This window comes from Eutrigla gurnardus (assembly GCF_963514095.1).
Source record: "Eutrigla gurnardus genome assembly, chromosome: 9".
Classification (NCBI taxonomy): domain Eukaryota; kingdom Metazoa; phylum Chordata; class Actinopteri; order Perciformes; family Triglidae; genus Eutrigla; species Eutrigla gurnardus.
Window position 1 is genome coordinate 23019559 of NC_139923.1, and position 22631 is coordinate 23042189.

General features: G+C 43.1%; 1 protein-coding gene and 1 long non-coding RNA gene across 5 annotated transcripts in view; one reads left to right on the plus strand and one right to left on the minus strand.

Annotated features, from left to right (window-relative positions):
* ldlrad3 (low density lipoprotein receptor class A domain containing 3) overlaps window positions 1-22631 on the plus strand; it is a 74367-nt gene that overhangs the window by 28359 nt on the left and 23377 nt on the right. The window contains exons 3-4 of one of the 2 annotated variants that reach the window (XM_084016826.1): window positions 9296-9421; window positions 11454-11585. In XM_084016826.1, coding sequence (XP_083872952.1) covers window positions 9296-9421; window positions 11454-11585 — 258 coding nt within the window. Of the gene's footprint in view, window positions 1-9295; window positions 9422-11450; window positions 11586-22631 lie in introns of both variants that reach the window. The other variant, XM_084016825.1, reaches the window with a different exon arrangement.
* On the minus strand, window positions 13774-15287 carry LOC311018071. 3 transcript variants are annotated; one of them, XR_014597679.1, is made up of 5 exons: window positions 14960-15287; window positions 14642-14830; window positions 14424-14490; window positions 14084-14249; window positions 13774-13895 (listed from the first exon to the last, which is right to left on the minus strand). It is a non-coding gene; the product is annotated as an uncharacterized lncRNA (long non-coding RNA). The 3 variants fall into 3 exon arrangements; XR_014597680.1 differs by having other exon boundaries at window positions 14956-15287; XR_014597681.1 differs by having other exon boundaries at window positions 14642-15287.

The window sequence follows — 22631 nt, forward strand, 5'->3', positions numbered from 1 at the left end:
CGCCCTCCTCCCCGCCAGACCCACGGCCCCAGTTTAACACCGGGGCAAAACTTAATACCATCAAAGCAAAGGCCGATTACTTCTGTGCGCAGGAATAGTAGCGCATGCATAATTCTACTGTGAGGCTCAAGTAATAGTTCCGTTTTGATCCTCACTTTTAGTCGGCTTTGATCTTCCTGGACTGCTGCTCCTCCTCTTCCCCCTCCCGTCTCAACCGGAGCTCCACACATAAGATGAGGCTGCTGATGAAGATTGACTTTGAGGCCCAGCCACACTGAATGGAAACCCCCATCCTCCCATATATTCATCTCTATAGCTGTCTCCTTCTCCCCGTTTCCACTCCTCTCCGCGCCCCTATCTCATCTGATGGTCTTTGGCTGTTGGCTTGTAATTTGCTTCACAGAGGCATGTTTCCAATTAGAAAAGCATAACCATCTTCTGCTAGAGATATTTATTTTTTTTACACATCTTATTCCCTGCCTCCACCCCCCAGAAAAAACACATATGGTTTGTCCTCCATTCCGTCACGTCTCTGATTTTCTTCTTTTCTTGTCCTCAAGCAGTCACTTCTCTCACTGTTCTCTCATTGGCAGCTCAGGGAACAGGCAGACTACTCTTAACAAACTTGTGTCCCATGGTATGCCAGCACACACACACACACACACACACACACACACACACACACACACACACACACACACACACACACACACACACACACACACACACAGTTACTTTGCAGTCATCAATCTTCTTGGCTTTTAATGCCTTGGCCACTGTAAGTTATATATACATAACAACATTTCAAGAGGTGTCCTAGACTATATTCTAAAGTTCCTGCCTGACATTCCTGTAACTGAAATAAAGCCTCACGCTACTTATAGGGATGGTTTCTATGCCGCAGGTTCTCATCACTGTGCTTAAACTATCAGCAACTGTCAGCTGAGCTGTAAAAAAAAAAAGAAAGAAAAAAAGCTTGAAGCTGAATGCATCAGAATGAGCTGAATTAAGTGCATCTTTTTTAATTTAATCACACATCTGGTGTTTCAGCTGTGAACACTCAGATTCACCTCGAGTACCTTCACTTTGAGCAGACAGACAAGCCAGACTTCTTTGTCTGGTGCTGACACTACACGCTTTACCGCTAAAGATAAAAGCAAATCATCATAAAGCATCGCACTCAGTGTGCATCTCCACCTCGTCAGAGGACTGTTTGTGTTTGTTGCCGATGTCTATTACCTCCTCTGGCATAAGTGGGCCTTATTATCCTCAAATAGTTGGCTAGTTGTCAGTAGATGTCTCCGGCAACGGCTTCTCTAAGATCCCCAGACAAACCTCTGGCTCCATTAGGGGCTCCGCAGGGTCAGACAGACAGGCGGAGCGCGGGAGAGATCGGGGAGTCAGAGAAGGAGAGGAAGGAAAGAGGAGGACTCATTACGGCGGCTACAGGAGGAGCTCTGTCTGAATGTCTATTATCTAAGGAGAACACAATGCCTGGAAGCTTTGAGACTGCAGTACTGGAGTCTCTGAGAACAGTCATAATTGGACGCCCCCCTCTAAGAAAACACACATATTTAACAGCGGGACGTGGTAAATTTGCAAACTTGAAAGACAGTTTGTTAACTTAACTTTTCTCCTGACATTGAGCTACGTGTTTAAATGCAGACTCCTCGGAAAATGCTAAAAATGACTTTTATATAGTGGAATATTGTTATCGAACTGACTTTTATTTAACCTATACATTGGAAATAATACAGAGTATCTGATGACGTCTGGCTGCTTTACTTTGCTGCTGTATCGTAGTCATTACTACGGAGGCAGAGTGTTGACCACCACCACATATTACATTTCCTCCCATCTGTAATATGAGCGCGTGGCTTCTCTCAGGAGGTTTCCAAGAAGATGTTATTGTTATCCATCAGTGTGGAATGTTTAACACTATTTGCCATTTATTTCTCCTTAATTCCTCCATTGCTTATAACTTTATATATGTGTGAACTTATAGAATTCTGTGGTTCATATTTTGCTCCAGGATCAGTCTTTTATTTACCACGCACATTTGCATCAGAAGACAGCTGTAGTTAGAGAGCAGGTCCTCTGTAAGCCCACGCTATCTGGCCAGCACTTTGTGCTGATGTGGGTTTCTCTGATCCGGGGAATACAATATGCAGAGCCTGAGGTTAAGGTCATATGCGGCGACATCTCCCCCCGTGTCTCATTAATGAGAAATTTGGAAACCACGTGGCTAATGAGAACAAATCAATTTGCTCTTGAAAAAACTTGATGAAAAGATTGATTTTCTCTTAAATCTGCATATATTTTTTGTAAAACTTGAAAAACAGTTTTGCGAAGCACTCTTGACTTTCACATCCTGGGATGCGTCGGTCCAAGCGGGACGAAATGTGCTCTGCAAGATGGAACCACCCACACATGAACTGACGACACTGTGGCAGATTTTCAGTTTTCCACCAGCAGAAATAAACCTTTTTTTCTGTCAGTCTGACAATGTTTTATTCCAGTGCAGTCGGTGGGTGAGGAAAGTTCAGAATACAATCATGCAAACCTGGTCTAGATTTGCTTGCCTCTGTCATTTATTTATTTATCGTAGATGTGTTTATGCCAGTCTGCTTTGCCAGATATTGTCTCTCGAACGGTCAGGGGAATGGTTTTTCACCTAGAAAAGACCAGCATCTCCCTTCTTCCGGTCCCCACTAGCACAAGGGTCAACTTCGAGTCATGCAAATACTTTTTTGCTGGCTCTTAAATCTGGGCTGAGAGAAGAGAAGCAATATCTCCAGCCTGAGTCTTATTGCATTAAAGATGCAGCTTATTGTATTACTGTCATTCTGTGTGAGGCCAGGACCTCCCCACAGATCATTTTAATCAAGTCCAATTTATTTTCCTTTATTTTTTGGGAACCTCTGCTTTGTATCACATAACTGGATTTAGATGAGAAGATATCATCAGTTTCTACAGTAGCTCCAGTTCTGAGCACCTGTTCTACACAGGTGTGTGTTGTGTTGGCAGGTCTGACGAGGTTTCAAGCAATTATTCAGAGACATGCTGCCGACTAATTCCTCACACAAAAAGGTCAAAAGTACCACCCTGCTCTCCGTTGTCCACAACGACAGGCTGGGAGTGTGTCAGATGAAATGGATCCTGACAGAGGAGAGGAGGAGATGAGCTGACTGAGCTCACTGGGCCTCAGAGCCAGGATTAGCCTCTTTGCCCTTGTCTAGGCAGGCCATGAGCAGGCGAACAGGGACAGATGCTCGGAGGGCTTGAATGGGTGAGTGGACACGATGTATAAAGCAAGAAGTGGGGAATCACAGTTAGGAGACAGAGGAAAGACACATAAGCACATTTCATAGAACCGGTGGGGTTTTTTTTTACTGCAGGCAGTGGCCTCTCTGTGTGGAGGAATGTATTCAGCATTATACAGTTACAGACTTCTGGGCAAGTTCAGCTTTTACTCTGAGCCATCAGAAGGACCAGTGGCCCTGAAAGAAGATCAGAGCACGTAGACCTCAAGGAAGTGCTTCTCATCTCCTCATATTGTGCTGAAAATGTCAATATATAACTGACATAACCTGCAATGTTGGTAGTCCCCAACCAGGTGGTTGAAACCCCGCCACAAGTGACCCCAAGATCGGATGAGTCATGATGATAAAGATTGTTTTTCTGACTTACTTTAAATAATCCCTCTTTTTATTGTGAAATAGTGGATCATTTTTAAAGCCAGACAGTGTTAACTTTTGAAAGAAGAAATAATAATCTTCCACTCCAGATGACACGGTGAATTCATAAGCAATAAAATAAAAGATTGCTCAACTCAATGCGTTCCAGGTTTTTTAGTGCATCAGCCTTATTGGTCTGGTCCAATCAGCAGCGATTTGACGACGACGTTAGCACAAGTCAGATGATTACTGCTACGTTACCGACTTTGACGAGTTCACTGACTTGATGACATTTGATGACATGTTATCATTTTATCTTCTTTAATTGCCACTTGTGGCCACAGGAGTGCTGTTCATCAAATGCTATATGATCTGGCTTTGAACAAAACTATTTATTTAGGGAACAAATCACCAAAAATAGTCATATTTAACCTCTGACCTGTGCCACGAAGCAAATCTTCTGCAAGAAGCAACCTGGTCTAAATGTAAAAGTTGTGAAAAGCATTGCTGTTATTCAGTGCTTTATTTTTTGCACCTTGTTTTTCCCACACTGCATCTCTCTGCCGTGCAGCTTCCCCCGCTGTAGGGGTTCTCACTTCTTTTCAGCGAAAGGACGTTGAATTAAAAAAAAAAATGCAATGACAAAAATCCCCCAAATCACCCTGCTGGTCTTGGTTTTCTTTTTCAGTTAGTTCTGAAGAAGGTCTCCAACACACCTCTGGCCCAGGGAGGAGGAAAAACTTTCATGCATAGTAACGCACTCACGGATCGCTCTCTCTGGGTTGCCGTTGGCGACAGCATCTGACAAAAAACTGCCCATGCCGACATTCATTACAGCAGAATGACTTTGTGTCTGTTGGCATCGGAGGGCAATTTGAACAAAAGGCACCACCATTTGGTGTTTGCTCTCGGGCAGCTCAGATTCTGAAGGGTCCCTGCCGGCCAAATCCTCCCCGCAGCAGCTGCAGCCTGGAAAACGGTATCCGAGTCAGACAAAACACTGGGATATCTAGGCTGTAAAATGTACACAGGGAAAAAGGTTTCGTCCATAACATCCTCTGGACTCTGGGATGCCATTTTAACACCAGTGATATAATAATCTTTTGTGAGTGACATTGCACCTCTCTATAAACTCTGTAGTTCTTCAAACAATTCACTTTGCAGCCGCAGAGACACAGAGAACATCAGTAACTGCAGGTGCTTTTCACATACATACCTAACTCGATTGGTAGAGATACGGTTGGAAAATACTATAATGAATACTTCATAACAATGAGAGATATAACCACTTGGAGCTTTAATTACCCAATATGTATTGATCCTGTTAGCGCTTCACAATCTTTGGGAGCGAAATGAACTCAGTTACAGGAATATTATTAGCATATTAGTGCCTTCTGCAGACATAACACAGCCAAAGCCGGGAGCAACATCAATGGTGCTTTTCCTGTGTACTGACCTCCGCCAAATGCCCACGAGATATTGAGTTCAAACGAGCCCGCTAAATGCTTATCAAACACAATGTTCTCCGAGACAGCGGGAGTGGAAATTGCTAAAAAGACTCCTGAGACTGATTGGTTTTGATTTAGATATCCAGACTCGCACTCAAACCCACCATGTGTGTGTAAGGGCTTGCTCAGATTAGGAGTATGTGTTTACGCGATAAGAAGAGTGACCAATGCAACGACTTGAACACAAAGAGCTACGTCCTGCTGATGGATGCTTTTGTTCTTCTGCTCACGCTCGGCGTCTTTCAACACAGGTGTTCTTTGCTCCGAGTCTGTGTACATTTAGGAAGACGTGGCGGGGAAACGGACCACTTAGACCGGAGCATGTCTTTGTTTGCATGTGTAGTTTGAGCCCAGCTTAGAAAAAAAAAAGAAAACCACAAGAGGGCATTAAGAAAAGAGAAAGAGGAAATTGGAGAGAAAAGGAAAAGGCCAAATGGAGCACTAATAGCAGGAGAAGTTAGGAAAGCTGAGGATGGTTTAATGGGATGAGTCTGGTCCTTCCCCCATGTGCTTAATGACTGAGTGATCAATGAGCTGCTGTAATTAATACCAAGGAACAGGGATGAAATATTGATTAGCGTCTTACATACAGTCTCTCACTCTAATTCTGTCTCCTGCCGTCGTTTTCCCTTCTTCTTCTTTCTTCTTGTAGATGGAATACCATACTATTCCATAGATTGTCACAAATTAGGCAAAAAGATTGCTTTGAAATCTTCAAAAGAATAAGAAACGCATGCGCATGTCGTTTTACAATACAGCGTTGGCCGCTATCGGTTCAAACAAGGCAATTTTAGTCAGCATGTTGCTTTCTATGATGAATATTGCAGCAGCGTTGTTATCTGGCAGATCGCTCGTCGCTTTCTCACTTTGTGCCCTTGCTTCCCGCCTCTTTTATCGGGAGTTGAAATATTACTGATATTTTGCGCACACGTCCGCTGTATGGTATATATATACGAGCTGCGCTTGCTTCCTCATCCAGCATGGAGTTTGATGGCTTTGCAGGAAGCTATTGGGCTGTAAACACTTGGCCCTTGAGATGAAGGCAGCTCTATAACGTTGCAGTGCCCCTCCCTGCACACGGAAGGTTATTGTATCGTACAACTCGCATGTAGGGCTCAGACACGGCAACGTACAGCATGATTATTTTGATCCCCGAGCCCTCTAGACTGAAACTACTCTTGCCCTTCTTGCTTACACCCTGACTCCATTACCTATTGATTTCCTCCCCGAAGAAATGCTCACCAAGGTCAGAGGAGCCTTGGAAGTCGTCAGCCTTCTCCACTCTTTTGCAGCCTCTGTTCTCTCCCACTCCACTCTACTCCCTCTGTTTTCTTACTTGTTAGTCTCTTCCTCCAGTCCTCCTCCTCGCTCCGTCAATCATGCATGCCCATCACGACCAAGCCTACCTGTGCCGAACAAGGTATTCGCTTCTCCGGGGAGTTGACGAGGGGAAGAGAAGGGGTGAAGTGTGGAGAAGGGCATAGAGGTGCATATTTGGGGAAGAGCAAAGCAAGCTGACTGCAACAGGATTCATGCTGTCAAATTCAGCCTGACACAGGGGAGGATGAAGACAGGGAAGAGGAGGCAAACAGTAGTGTGTTTCAAACTTCCACACGAAAAAAAGAGCGATAGATGTTTGGAGAGAGAACAGTGCAGTGTTCCCAATTAAACGTGTTGGTTGCAGAATGCATTTGCGGCACCTTTGGAACAGAGACCGTGTTTATGTGTGTGTTCTTGAGCCTTTGTGTGTCCTCCAACAGTCCGTTTCGGTGTGATCCGACAACGTTGTTTTGCTCGCGATTGTCTAACCTCAAAGCCCCGAGCTCGACTGCTAACCATTCGTTTTCATTTGTGCCGCTCAGCTGAACAGTGGAACTAACTTTGGAAGTCACCCAATTCTCTGCCTGCTTTTAGTAACCAAACAAAGGCTCGGAGAAGAGAAGGAAGAGTTGGCACTAGTGCAGTCCAAACCTAGAAACAGAGCGATGACAGAAGGGATGGAGACCGGATAAAAGTGATGCTTAGAGGTTGCAAAGGTGCTGAAATGAGTCAGCATTCACCTGAATGTGAAGTCTCAGACGGGGAATAAAACAGGACAACTTCACAGGCTCATCAAAGTTTGTTTTTTTTACCCTCAACTGGCTCTTAATTAATTGTTCCTCTTCCTGCTCTGAAAACTGCTCAGCTCGGAGCTATAAAGGGCCACACATCGCCAGAATGTAACAAACACATTAGCTCTACGCTCCCAACCAGCGCTGTCTCTCCCACCCACGACTCTCCCATCACGAGCTTACCCTTCATGTGACTTTTGAGCTAATTTGGAACACAAACACTGGGTCAGACGGATCCTACCAGCGATAGAAGTGATAATGAGGATTCGGATGAGGGGAGGGAGCGAATTGAGGAATCTCACAGCGGTCCTTCCAACGAAACCTGCCAAGCAAAGGAAAAATAAACGCAGCGGCCATGCAGAGGTGAAAAACATTTATTTTCCAACAGGAAACTTCAAACATATATCCAGACCACAACACGTTTCCTTTATTTCTCACAATAGGTACATAACTGAAGAATGTAGAAATGACATGAGACAGAAATAGAACTAGAGAGTATTTTTATGATACTGCCTTTGTTTGTGGCGCCATGAATTTCCAAGCCAAAGTCCGTTTGTCTCCCTGGACTCTATTGAATGTTGAAATACCATGCAAAATGAGCTTTGGGTAGTTAGGGCTTCTGCTGTCCAGGTAAACAAAGGCCTCCCAGACTACAGACACAGAGATCGGGAGCTATCCCGGCTTGCTTGCGCTTTCAGTGGATTACATTTCATCCTGCAGACGGGCGCTCCAAACCCTCGTGGTGGTTATGCCTCGCCCTCCCCCGTCGCTACACATAATCGCCGCAGCTTGAAAGAGCTCATAAATCAGCCCACCACAATAGATGGTAGAGGAAATATGTGCACCCCTGGCATTTGAGACGGCACGATGCCAACCTATGAGAAGGCCAATTCCACCCTTTATATCAATAAGAGAGGGGGAAAAACAGAAAGTCTGTTTGGTGGCATGTTTTGAGATGCTTAGTACGTCTATTCACTCTCCCCCTCCATGTTTGTTGCCTTTAGCAATGTTTTAGCTGTATATAATGTATATAGTATGAAAATGGAATGAAATAAATCCAGCTATTTAGGTTGTTACGTCACCATCAACACAATATCCCTACTCTCCAATAAGAACAATTGCAACGGGAGCAGCTCTCATGCAAATGGTAAGCTTTTGAATTATAATGCACTGGATGGGAGTGATCCATGAGCCAGAGCACAGAAACAAAAGGTCTGAGAGATGATACGGTATTTCACAGATGTGGCTCATTACAATAAATATGAATGGTTGCAGTGAATATCTTTTGAATATCGTTTTTTTTTTTTTTTTCTCGTTGCCATCACGCTTTATAATTCTTACGTCACGGTGATTGAGCGAGCGCAAGTGTTTTATTTTCTGATGTCTTTGCCTGCATCTACCTGTATTGCTTGTTCTGCCAGGAAAGATCAATGGGTTTGAGTTAGAACGAAGGGGCCAGTGCTAAACGGAGGATGCCAGGCATTGATGTTCTGCAGGCTCGTCCCTCAGTCTCAGTCAGGCCTTCCCTGAGAGATAAGACCAGTGGCCTGCTTAGTCTGATCAATGGCATAATCCATACAAACACTCTCCCACACAATGTGCTCTCTTTGTCTTAGTCATTAACTTGTTTTCTTTTCTTATCTGCGCTTTTTCTCCGGATCTTACCCTTTACTTGTCATACTTCAGAGAACACGAAGATAAGCATTACGGAACAAAAAAAGAAAAGAGTAATTAATTGGTCTCTATAACCAAGCAGCCGTTTGACTGTTTGAACCTTGTGCAGCAGTTAATGGTTTGATGGTTTTAATTTGAGAACGTACAGATGTCTCTTACTTTATCGTAAAAAATGTTCGGAAAACGTAGCCTCCCTTCCATTGAGGATTACTGCCAAGGTCAATTCTGTCATAAAACATAGTGTAGTGTATTAAGAATTGCTGCAACATCCCATTGACTAATCCATTGTTTTTCTCCCTCCCCCCAACCCTCCATCTGTCCTCAGCTAAGGTCAAGTCAAAATGTGCCCCGACATTCTTCGCCTGCGCTAACGGTGTCCACTGCATCATCGGTCGCTTCCGCTGTAACGGCTTCAGTGACTGTCCAGACGGGAGTGATGAGGACAACTGCAGTGAGTCTCACAACAACTCGTTTGGGTGATAGCGGTGTGTCTCATCGCGCTCGATGATGCACTGTGCCCCCGGTCATGACTGTTTTTTACTGCAGCCGTGTACAGGTTGTATATGTTGTGAATATGTACTTCACTCGCTGCAGCCAATAAATACCTGTGACTCATTTGTCCCCGGTTGTAACCTTTCCCACTGAAGACAAAAGCCAGATGTTAGTGGGTGTTTTTTTTAATCCAGTGGGGAAAAGGCCTTTAAATATCTCATTTTGAGAAACAAATCAGATTTGTCTGCAGTCTGGATTTTGCCCATGACTGTATAGTGTCTTCTGTGGCTCTGGGGAAGCTTTTTCAAATCTGGAGGGGAAAAAAACAATACAAACTATGATGATGTCATAGTGATGCAATCAGGGAAATCTAATTTTGGGGCTTGGAGACTATAAATGTATAACAAAAATCCTGAATTACAAACAGGGTGTGTGGAGTTTGAAAGATTCATATTCATAAACTAGTTAGACAGAAGTCCAACAAAAAGATGCCATTGGGTGGATTATGGGTAATGTAGGCTCAATTGCTTTGACACACAATGAGATTCTTATTGTTACTCTTACTTCTTAGAAGTAAGAGTAACAGCTGTTTCAAATATTATGTAAAAATCTCTCTTTTGAGATCCACAACATTACAGAGCAATACTAACCAGCTGCAGTACCCTTTAGTGCAGTGTGCTTCATCAATGCATTACAAAAAAATACTTTGCATATAGTTTGAATGGGTCAGTGCATAATAATAGAAAAGAACAACACTCTATAACTCATTTTTATTCGGCTGCAACAAAGCTAGTTAGACAAATAACGATCACCACACCTCTCTCATCTCCTCTTCCCTTCTCTACATTTGTAATCGTGTTTCACGATGAACAAATAAATGAAAAGACTTAACTTACAAAACTGAACTGACATCCCAGCCTCTATCGTTGGTGGACCATTTATTTTTTAAAAGCAAAGGTCTTACCTGAGGCACCGCATGCATATGAAGATAAAGTGCGGGGAGAGATCGTCACTAGATTTGTTTTTCAACCTTGTTGCTTTTGCTCTACTTTAGTTTTCAACAGGCTGCCAGTTGGAAGTGTGAAGCAGGTATTCTTTATGTCCCTCCTTTCAGAGGCGTGCTATTCTATAAAGAAAGTGCTGGAGATGTCGCCTCCACTTACCGTCAAACCCCTCCATTTAGAACAGATCGTAATACTGGTGACAAGGTAGGAAATGCAGCAAATATTGAATCAAGTCTGAGTCATCTTTAAGCATCATCGTTTGCATCACTTCTAGATTCTATTACTTCTTCTATTTGCCTTTTAGAGGTTAATACACATGTTGGACTGAAATGACGGATAATAGGAATGGCAGGATCCATGTTTAGCCTGTAATATCAGGCATATTGTTTTGTCCTCACATGACCCCCCATCTCTGCTTTCGCAGTGGGGAGCGCGCATCAAGCCGATCAGTCACCATTGTCAGAGGCAGCGTTCCTCGCCTGCAGGGCACGGCGCTCACAAATCTAATCTAGCCATTTAAATGGAGCTTTGCTACATGCTCCCAGCACAGACTGCGTCACCGCTGTGTAATTGCCTGAATCGTCTCGCAAGATATTTCTGCCTTCGTTTTGCAGAAGCTAAAGCACAGAGCGTGTGCTAAAGGGACGTGGTAGTGCGAGGCGGGGTCTTGGATGTTCATGCATGTGTTTTTCAGTTTGATTTCGATCAGACTCCCCAGATTAAATGCTTTCCTGCTACTTTCACGCATATTTTTAATGTTTTTTTTTATTTCTGCTCTGAATATCCCCATGAAAATGTAACACCCATGTTTTTCTCGTAATCGGATCAAAGTGTTGTAGATGGGATGAACACGAAACCCAAATGCTTTGCTTTTAAATAGTTTGTTTATGCTGTGAAGTTTATTTCTCACACATACAAACCTCTCACTGTAACCCTGTTTGAGCTGACCCTTGTCCCGTGACCTCTGCCCTGACTCCCCCACAGCAGGAAACCCGTTGGTGTGCTCGGAGGCTCGCTTCAAGTGTCGAAACGGCCACTGTGTCGACCGCAGCTTTCTGTGCAACGGCCAGGACAACTGTCAGGACAACAGCGACGAAGAGCTTTGCCTAACGACGGCAGGTACGTTATTAAGTCTAATGTCTAGAAAAAGAGAAAACCTATTCGGACACGGGCAGACAGAGTGTGAGGATGATTTAACACATTTCAAACTGTGTTTATTGAGGGTTTGGTTGGTGAAAACATTTCCCCAAGAATTAAAACAGGCGATGGAATATTAAGAAACTTTCATTTAATTTCTCCTATGAATACATTGAAATGTTGTGAAAGGATACAAGAAATGCAATCATAAAGTTACAACTACAACATGAAAAGTAAGACTTTTTTTTATTAGCAGGGCAGGCTTATTAGAGGACTAAAATGAATAAATGCCAGTATAAGAATGTCAAAGTCATGCACAAATAGCGATATACACTATGTATTTAATGAGTACCAACTTATACCTTTCATACATATATATGTAGAGATATGCAGTTTATATGCTAGAGTGTCATAAAGTATAAATGCATTTGCACATGATATAAACATTAAACTAATGAATTAAATATATATTCATGCAGATGTAGGTACTCAGTGCACCGAATGTGACGATTCAGATTTAAATTAGAGGTCGTCGACTTCGTACTTCCTTCGGAGGGACCGTATGTAGTAAAACTGACAATATGCGTATTGATGTTGGTGTTCGTTATCTCTTAGCTTTCTGAAGTGCATGAAACCTGCAGAATTAAAGGACCGACTGTGAAATTGTCTTCAAAGAAGTCACAACATACAAACAATCACCCGATAGACGGAGATGACAATTAGCAGTCCCATCACATGTTATGTAACTACACAACAGCAAGAATGGTCACGTCGATGACAATCATTCCTGACTTTTAGAGACGGATCGGAGAGAAACTGTACGCGATGCACCAGAAGCCGAGGTTCCAGTGATGCTTGATGAGCTACATATGTTTCCTCTCACCGTTAAAAGGAGAAGTCTTGAAATTGTAACCTACATCATCATTCACTTCACTCATCCACAACAATAACTCAAACGTGAACAATTTAAAGATGAGACTGGATGGTAACGTCTGCCACATTCATCTGTTCTCCCCGACCGAAGTTTGTTGAATTTACATATAATCAGCCTGTAATTGCTGGGAAAAATATTGGCCGGGAGCGTTGCAGCATATTTTCAGAAACAGGGGGAAGCTCACAGATACTGTATTTGCAGCTTTTCCGTTCAACTGGATGCAACGATGACGATAGAGGAGTTGGAAGATTGTGGCACTCAATATGTCACCTGATATATCTGGAAGCGTCACTTAGGGAATGTTGTCTGTAGTCTGCTCTTAAAGATAGAGCAAAGCCACTGACAAATTCAACGGCATGCTTAAGAAGATTTAAGATTTGCACCGCTGTAAACATTCCTCACTAAAAACACACGTCGCTACTGTAATGCTGTGAAATGGAATGGTATTGATGGCTTTGTGCTGACTTTTCATTGGAACTCAAATAGCAGTGTCTTCTGGTGTCGTATTCACTGGCAGGTACCACTTACAGTAGGTTTTCGCTGCTCAACGTTTCAGCTGTACTTTCTACTGGCAAGGCGACTAGATTCGTTGCCAACATCCCTCATCTGCATGTAACCCCAGGCAACCGAATCTGGACCACGCTATCGGTGTTACTTCTTCTGCACTGCAAAATTTTACGCTGTGAATTCACAATAAATTATTGGATAAATTTTGCATGACTTTCACAGTAAGGATTACAACAATATATTGTAAATTAAGTCACAGCAATTTACTGTGATTTCAGTATTGTGATATTACAATGCATTGTTGTAAAAGCACAACTGTATACTGTAACTTTACAGCTTCTATGGCAACGCAATTACTGTGATATTACAGTACATTACTGGGGAATTACAACCTTTTGCTGTACATCATTACAACAAGGCCCTGTACTTTTACTGTGAATTCACAATAAATTATTGGATAAATTTTGCATGACTTTCACGGTAAGGATTACAGCAATTTACTGTGATTTCAGTCTTGTGATATTACAATGCATTGTTGTAAAAGAACAAACAACTCTGAGGTAAAGTCAATGTTAGCCCAATGGCATATTTATTAACAAATAAATATTTTTCAACATACAGCAAATGTCAAGAAATTCAAGAATACAAGAAATTCAACTTCCTAGTCAAACTTTCCAAAGCAATCTTAAAATGCAGATAAATTGTGCAGAAACTTGCAAGTGAACTACCTGTCTCACTATGATGGCCACTCAAAGTCAATAGGTTTCCTCAAAAGGGCGTTTGCATGAGGGTTCATTGTTGTCCGCTTCTTGGTCTTTGAGCCTCTTCCAGGATTGATGCCCAGGAAGCACCTGTTAATAAGCAAAGATAGTTTCAGTTTTAAATAGATTTATGGATGAGTTCGCGAGATCAGGATGGTCTCACCAGGCTAGCCTCAGGTACCTCCATTGTCAGCAATTTAGAACTCAAGATAATCATTGAGTTGGAAGCCTGTACTATAATGTGAATTACAAGGTTAAAAGAGATCTTTATACAATACCTTTGAATGAACTCCAGCGTCGCCGATCCAGCAGCAGGATACTCGAGGTTGAAGACTGAATAGCTGCTGAAGAAAGCAGCTACTCCGTGTAAAAACAAAGGGTGTGGGCCCATCACGACATGTCCCTCGATGGATATCAGCCATCCAGAGGGCTTCATCATGTCACCTGAAAATGAATAGATACAACATCATGTGTTATGAGCACTTTGAGATCTGCTTCAGATACAAAGGGCTATACAAATGTAATTTGTTATCATTATTTATTGTGGTGATGTAGATTTCTAGAATCAAAACAAAATACTGAGTTAGAAATGTTGATACTAGATCCAAGTAACATTACCTTGAATGATCAAGCAGGAGGTGCTGGGGCATTCTGGAGTACTGATGTCCACAGCAGTGGCACATGGCTGTAACATAGTAACACACAATAGCATGGATTTAACATTAAAGGATAAATATTGTTCATTGGTCAGAGGTAGTAAATCATACAAGGTAATAAATGGCGTCTAATGTAATCACTCATTTTACATTTTAAATATTTGAATAAAAAATCTTTACATTTCAAGGATGCGTCAGGTGGTAGAGCTGATGGGTCAGGTGGTAGAGCTGATGGGTCAGCTGGTAGAGCTGATGGGTCAGGTTGGTAGAGCTGGTGGTATAGGCCCAGCAGCCTGCAGGTAGGACCTCTGCTTCCTAAACATGAATTTGCAGTCCTGTGTGTTTTCTGTAGCAGTCAGGCACCCCACACTAGTAATAATAGGGGGCATTAGTATGCTGTTTTGTGTGCTGAACGAAGTTATACACATTCTCATACACATGCTCACATCCAACCAATTTACAGTGGAACATTGTGGTGCATTTTAACTCGTCACCTACCTGATCTATTTACCTGATAGCCTGACACTGAACAGGATGGTTAGCCTGGCCATCTGATGACCTGGAAAAAAGAAAAAGGAGAAATTACACAAAGGCAACCAACAATATGAATTTCAGTTTGAATGCAGATTATGATCATGAGTATGTTGTAAAAAACATGATCTGTACATAAATGTAATGGACATTTTTGGAGTTACATCACCTGTGTACGGCAATATTATCCCTAGCTGAAACTTGACCAAGAGCAAAAGCGTTTTTGCAGAATAGTAGCCTATCCATGCATGGCGAGCAGCTGGTCTATGTGGAATATCTCTAACGATGCAGGGAGCCGCTATATTCCCCATAGACTAGCTAGTCATTAGCCTGCTTAAATCGGCTACCGTTCGGCAAAACCGCTTTTGCTCTGGAGTCAAAAACGAACGCGAAAGTAAGTGAAAAAGTTCGTGCTTAATGTCGCTACGTGTACTCTACAGTGCGTTATGTTCGGCCACGTAGCCCCGGTTTGATATGAAGCTGAACTGGAGGATGCGGGTGTATTGTTAGCTTCGGCTAACACGGGTAACCCACTGTCTCGGTGCGGAAAGACCACTCATGAGAGGAGAATAGTGACGGCGACGTTACGCTAATATGCAGCAAAACACTTCCATGTACCCCCGCACACGCTAACCCAGAACAGACCAGCCCCGCGAGCGAACATGACGACAACAGTACCAGTAACAGTCCGGAACGAAAAGACATCCGAGTGGAAACAACGGCCCGCTACGGACCAGTTCGGCTTCAAATCAAACCTGGGCTACATGGTCTAACCATATAACACACTGAAAAGTACACGTAGCGACATTAAACACGAACTTCTTCACTTCCTTTCCCGTTCGTTTTCCTTCTTATTTCTCTCTCGTCTTATTGTTCTTATCTCACGTAGCAAATCGTTGCTAATCGTGCTAGCAGCCGTTTGCTAGCTAGTATTATTACTACTGCTATTAGCAAATGCTGTGAGATAACGTTCAACAATTTCGGGCACTTGCTAACAAAATATGAACTGTGTCATGCGAATAACGTTCATGTGAAAGTAAATATTATCATCATATTAAATAACATGGGTGTAAGTGCTGCAAACAGAGTTATGCATGCTGCTCACCTTCTCCATTCAGCCGGGATGAGAAGAGGGAAACCGCCGCGTCTTCAGTTCAAACCAAGTTCGGTTATGTCATGTGACTTCCCAGGATAGTTCAATACAGTATTTCACTGTTGAATGCTGTGAAATCCTTGCATTTTTTTACTGTGTTGCTGTGATATTACAAATCTTGTTGTGATATAACAGGGGTTTTTTGATTGCAGGATTTTACTGTAACATTAGAGTTAGATGCTGTAAAATCCAAAGATACTGTAGTTTTTACAGGTATTCATTGGGATATTACAGGGGAACTAAATTACAACAAGTTACTGTAAAATAATACTGTTAATTATTGTGAAATGCTGGTAATTTCTAACAGTGTGCTCAAAACAATTATGAGTAAAACCATCTTTCTGTATAAGTGCTGCTCTCCCATTGCCAGAAATAACATAAATGTGGAGTATATATATAAAAAAAGAGTCAGTATCTATAGCCCACAAGGCAGTTATGTTATTACCAATGCTGCGATAATCGCAAAGTCAGCAGAAACTTGATGGAAACTGAAGTGGCAAAAGCCGGTCTGATAAACAGAGACGGAGCTCTGAGGCAGTCACACATTAGACTCCAGAATATGAACACAGTCAATCTTGGTGAAACTTCTCAACACCATTTATTCTCTCAAAATAAGATGAAGTGTTTCGTTTCCCGGGTTGTGATAAATAGCTCTGATCCGACGCTACTGCCAAACTACAGATCGGATAATCCTTGCAGGAGATGATTATTCAGGTTCATTACAATCCCACAGACTAATGCATTATTACCCCACAAATCAAAATTCGATAAGCTAACATTATTGAATCCTCCTTTCTTTTTTTTTCTTTTTCGCCTAATTGGTGAAGCTGATTGAGTAAAATTCTTTTAGTTTCTACCTGTCGGTGTTGGCTAAAGGGAAAGAAAGAGCCCATCCATCATTATAAGGCCGTCCTTCTCAGACTCCACGAGTCAATGCAGAGCCACAGAATGCTGAATAGAACTGTATAGCGATGCAGAAATATCGATTGATATCTGTGTCGGCTCCACTCCATTTCCTCGTTGACAAGTGAACAATACATACTCCCGGGCTCGTCTCGTTGTGGCATCCGAGGCATTAGATCTAACAATGCCGTCTCCACAACAAATACTGGAGACTGTATGAACAGCCCGCTGTTTGCAGAAAACCTAATATTGGAATTGAAATTGTTTGCTTCTGTTACATACTATTAAAGATCAGGGCAAACATAACATTCAGTAATTATTATCTGTCAGAAAACATTTTCAATCCAACGCAGATCGTAAAATGTTGATCCATCTCAGGGCCTCAGTGAAGGTCTAAGGAGTGCTTTATGATATAGAATATTTCCAGTCCTGAGAACCATTATTATACTCCATTTCCCACGAAAAGAAAGTGTTCTGCCTTGCAGCGATTTGATTAAAAGGCCCGTTATGGTCGACTGAGAACCTTCTCAATAGTCCTCCCATCTCCAGAATGTTTTCAGGTGTCTAATGATAGAGCACCAAGTTATATATCTTATTCTTACCATAAAAATTCCAGATTTCCAGAGTAGTGTTTTCAAATCGGCTCCACAGAAATCCACCAGTGTGACCAGAGTGTGTTTGGTGCTGTTATACTCCCGAAGACTCCCCTGTCAGCAGTGATTTAGCAGTATTTATCTGTATGTTAGGTGCGTAGGTGACCCAAATGTTCTCCTGCTTTATTTTGCAGCTGAAAACCTGTGTAGCACTGAAGAAAGTACGAGTGTTAAGAAGTTGTGAGCTCCGTGTTGTTGTGACCTTTCAGAACACGTCAACAAAGAGCAGCTCAGTTGTTTTTTTCTTTGTTTCTTTTTATATAAAAAAAAATTTTTATCATCAGCCTCTGCGCTTCAGAGGAATGAAGGCATCGCTGCAGTTGACTCTGCATTTCCTTCCTGTATGAACTCAAACACACGTATGCTCCCCTTTAAAAACTCTGCTCTGACTTTGCCTGGTTCTGTAATAAGCAAGCGCAGACCTGCAGGTGACAGATAAGACATTCAATATCCGTTCTAAGCCACCTGAGCACAGCATCTCTCCTTCCTCGCCCTCTCCCCTGCCCTGTACCTCCTCCCCTGTTCAACCCAGCGTCCTCCTCCTTACCCATAATTACTTGCTTCAGTGTATCCACATTTGGTTCCCTGATTTGAATAGTCTAGTGAGAGTCAGCGGACGGAGAAGCGTTTTGGTTATCCTGCCTCGGAGCTGTGATAATTAGACCTGCAGAAGCATCACCGTCCTCTTAGATTTTTATACCTCCAGTGTTTTTTTATTTCCCATCCGAGTGATTTCAAACCATTTGGCCCGGTTAGACACAAACAGCAGCACACAGCCGCTTTTAGCATTTATCGTTATTTTTTTTTTGATGGGTAATTGATTTTTGAAATAGCAGAGAGGGGGCAAAGTGACAAACAGTGCACTGTTACAATACACAATCTTTTATAAATGCATTGGTGCAATCATCGCACACTGCGATAGAGGGAGAGGGATGGGGGAGCCTGTAACGGATAACAGAGATAAAGAAATGGAAAGCACAGCGCATAAACATAATATAGTGAACCCGAGTTGTGAGGCGCAATGAATAGCAATGGGCGGGGAGACGGAGGCTGGCGAGGAGAGACAGGTGATTTGGTAGAGAAGAGGCAGGGATCTGGGTAGAACTGAGAGAGGAGAGCGATAAGCCGAGAAGGAAGAGAGCAGCATCTATCTCGTGTCGAGCCCCGAGGCCGAGCGGTGGAACTCTGGAGACAGAAATGACATGAAAGCTAGTTTTGCAAAGCTGAGCCTCTCATTGCTTTCCCCGGCCTGCCGAGTTGCTCATAGCAGGGGACGGGGAGCGCAGTGATGGAGCGTATGTTTGCCCCTGCAACGAATTGTTGTTGAAACATCGCCACAGGGCTCGCAGGATTTGGCCAGATGCTGGGGGAGCCCTCGCTGAGAACAAGAGAGCCACTCTGCATATCCAAGGAAACACACACAGTCACACACACACAGTCAGTGCGATCTGACAGTGATTGTTCTGCATATTTAATTGAAAAAAATGACTCCGCCATCTCCAGAAGAAAACTTTCTGAAGGTCACAGCCCACGACGAGTTTAAAGACTATCGTTACGACGAGCACAGAGGTTTAGACTTTTTTGAAAAGTGTCTGAGAATGCCCTCAGGGCCATTTAAGGAAAGTAATAGATTTAAAATGCACACATCAACGACTCTCATTACGCATTAATTAACACGAGTATCAGATGGTGTGGTGACTGTGGGAGAGTGCGATAGGGATATGTTCTCACATCTCTATCTCAAAGAATCTTCAGCGTGGCCTTTTGGTTTCTTTTTAACTGAAGTTGTTCTGAGAGAGGAAGTGGAAGTGATGTGAAGGTAGGATCAGAGGGCTCGAGGATGGTTTGAGGGCATCAAAAACTCCCCAATGTGCTTTGTGTGTTTTGGAAGATAAGGTATGCTTTGTGGAGTTGCATCAAATGTGTTTGGTCGTGTGTGTGCATATTTATTTGTTCTTCCAGTGGACAACACACACCTGTCTACATTTTTGTTATGTTCCTGGACGTTAAAAAAAAGCTGTGTGTGAAGCTGTGACAATAAAGCTCTCTAATCCTGCATGGAGTTTCATGATGTGCCTTAGCTTTTCAACATCACACGAGGAAGATTTATGCTCGCACCGCCGCATCTCCCCTAGACTATTTATTTTAATATCAGTGCAATAATCGGAGAAGTAAACGGCAGATAAATCCTCAAACTCACGGAGAGCGCGCCGCCTGTGGCTCGCAAACACTTTAAAACCATCAAAAACATCAATTACACTTCGTCTCAGGGAAAAAGAAAAAGGGGGCGACATAAATTCCGCGGACCACAATGGTTCACAAACGTCGACATTCAGGACACAGTTTGGAATGCATTTATGCCGTTTGCTGGATGCATCCATTTACATGTGATTTAAATTACAATACATCGTAAACACAATTATTTATAGTGTGTCTGCTCGAGGGTATCTTGTATCACTCTTACAATGACGGCAGCACACCCAAGGGTGGGCCTTTTCTCTACACACCGCCTCAATGTGGGCTATATATTACATTCTGGGGTGTCCAGACTCCGATGGAGACAATCGGTCCCAACTAAAGAAAAAAGGCTCACACAAACTATCCTGCATGATCCAATAGAGTGTAACTGCCACAACACATTTGCTTTTTTTCTCTGGCAGTGACCTCATCAGAGTAATCATTGGCCTGGAGGTCCTCAGAGAGCTGTCAGTCAGAGCAGCGAGCTGACAGTTAACATTAGTCTGCTACATGAGCATACTCCTGAAACATTGGCAGTCGACACAACCCTCGACCCCGATTGTTTGATGAAAATTAGGCTGCGTGTTGACACGATCCAAAACTCAGTGTTAGAAATATCTTTTGGGGGTTACATGACTGTGTGTAATTAAACACGCCGGTTTCTTCTCTACGTTTTGGTGAGGCTGCCAGCGAGAATGACATGTTTCTCAACTAAAACATTAATGTGACCATGAGCTATAAAATTGGCCGCCACATAGCTTCTTCGCTAAATACTTTGAACTTTCTGGCTTGTATTCGGAGCGCCGCTCTCCCAGAAGTCAAATCCTTCACTTTTTTTTTTTAAAACTCCAGGGTTTCTCCCCTCCCACAGAGAGTAATCTGCAGCTTTCTATTTGTTATATCATCCTAACGCTGTGTAAGAACTACTCCATAGATCCACTTCGCGCACGCATCTGCTGCTTTGCATAAGGCACTTTGTATTCAACAACCTCACTTTGCGGCGCTGCCATTTACAGGGCCAATAAACGGCAGTAATTCAGACGGGGCTGTGGATACAGTGACTCTCCATTAGCATCACCAGTAAACCGGACATTCATGCACAGTGTCAGTCTCATATAGAAAAGAATAAAGAATGTCGGAGTGATTAAAAGTCCATCAGTGTGTATTCTCTTTTGAGGTCCTTTTAGCTCGCTAATAGTTTCTCACACGGCCAACGATTGCTGCCAGACGTTGTGCCCGAATAATACAGGTGCTATAGATTACAATGACAAGTTAATCCATTTTCAATTTTTGTGGTGGAGACGTGTGTGACGCTGAGATGTTGGTCTGTTCATGCCCTTCGTCAGTAGCTCTCGGAGCACTGGCAGAGAGAGAAAGGTGTGGGAGGCAGCGTGAAATGGTGTAGGGGAATATAATGGCAGTAGACTGAGGTGTGGGAGTGGAATGTAATAGTGCCAGTTTATCAGAGCCAACGCACACTTGTCAGGCACAAATAGGGGAGGTTGGACATGTCGCCACCCATGGATGTGAACCCCCGGGACACTCTCTGGTTTTTGCTGTGGTTAGCCTTCAGTATGTTCACAAAGCAAGATGCCGTTACGTTGAAGAGAGGGGGTGCAGCTTCCTGTTCCTTTTAAATGCTGGATTCAATTGTTTTCCAGTGTATTAAGAGTGCATTTTAAATCCGGAGGTCTGGCAGCAGCCTTCAGCATCCATGCTGTTGTTTTTCATGGGCTGTAATGTGGAAATGAATGCCATGGATTATGTTCGTCCACCTATCTGTGTGCTTTCTGTGCTTTATGTGGGAATATATCCTCGCTTGTTTCATCTTTCATTTCTTGTCATCTCCTCCCCTCCCTCCCTCCCTCCCTCCCTCCCACTCACCAAGGCTAAGTGTCAGTCTTTTCACAGCTCCTGTTGTTTAAGGACCTTGTTGCCATTAGCGATGGCCACACACTGGGGGCCACTCCCAGGACCGGGGGTCTGAATGAATCATCCCTGACTGGTCCTTGAATCCGGACCAGTCAGCCGTTCAGGCTCCTGTAAATTAACAACCTTTTCCCTCCTAAACATATCCTCCTTCCGTCACCATGGTGATGGTGGTCAAGTGACGACCTGCACCCACAGACTTGAGGAGGAATTTCACTCCGAACAACGGCTCCACTGTTGCTATTGGGTGTTGTTGTGAGTTCTTTTTTTTTGCCTGTGTGTTCATGTATGTAGTTGGGTTGCCCCTCACTTCTCGTTGCCATTATTACTACACGTCCACTTTAATACTTTTGTGGATAATAGATGAGTCCAAGAAAAGTTCATTATAAAGTAATAGCATAGCACAAGTGTCATTCTCTGTTTGGCTTGGTCCGCGGTGGCCATGCATCAGCCAAAAACGTTAAATCACGGTGAATGATCTGCTTTTCAACCATTAGATTTCCTAAGTAGCACTGTAAAATGTAAAACCCCCCCGAAAGGACAGAAAACAAGCTCTTTAGCTCACTGATTTGTGCTTTTAAGAGCATCACATTTGCATTAGAGTGTGTTAAGCCTGGCCTCAACTGCGACGTTTCCCGGCTCCATCGACACTTGGCTTGGGAGACGTCCCCTTTCTGGCCCCTCAGTACACCCTCGCTGGTTGGCTGACAGCAGTGTGTGTGTGTGTGTGTGTGTGTGTTAATGGGACTTTCTCTCCATCTCT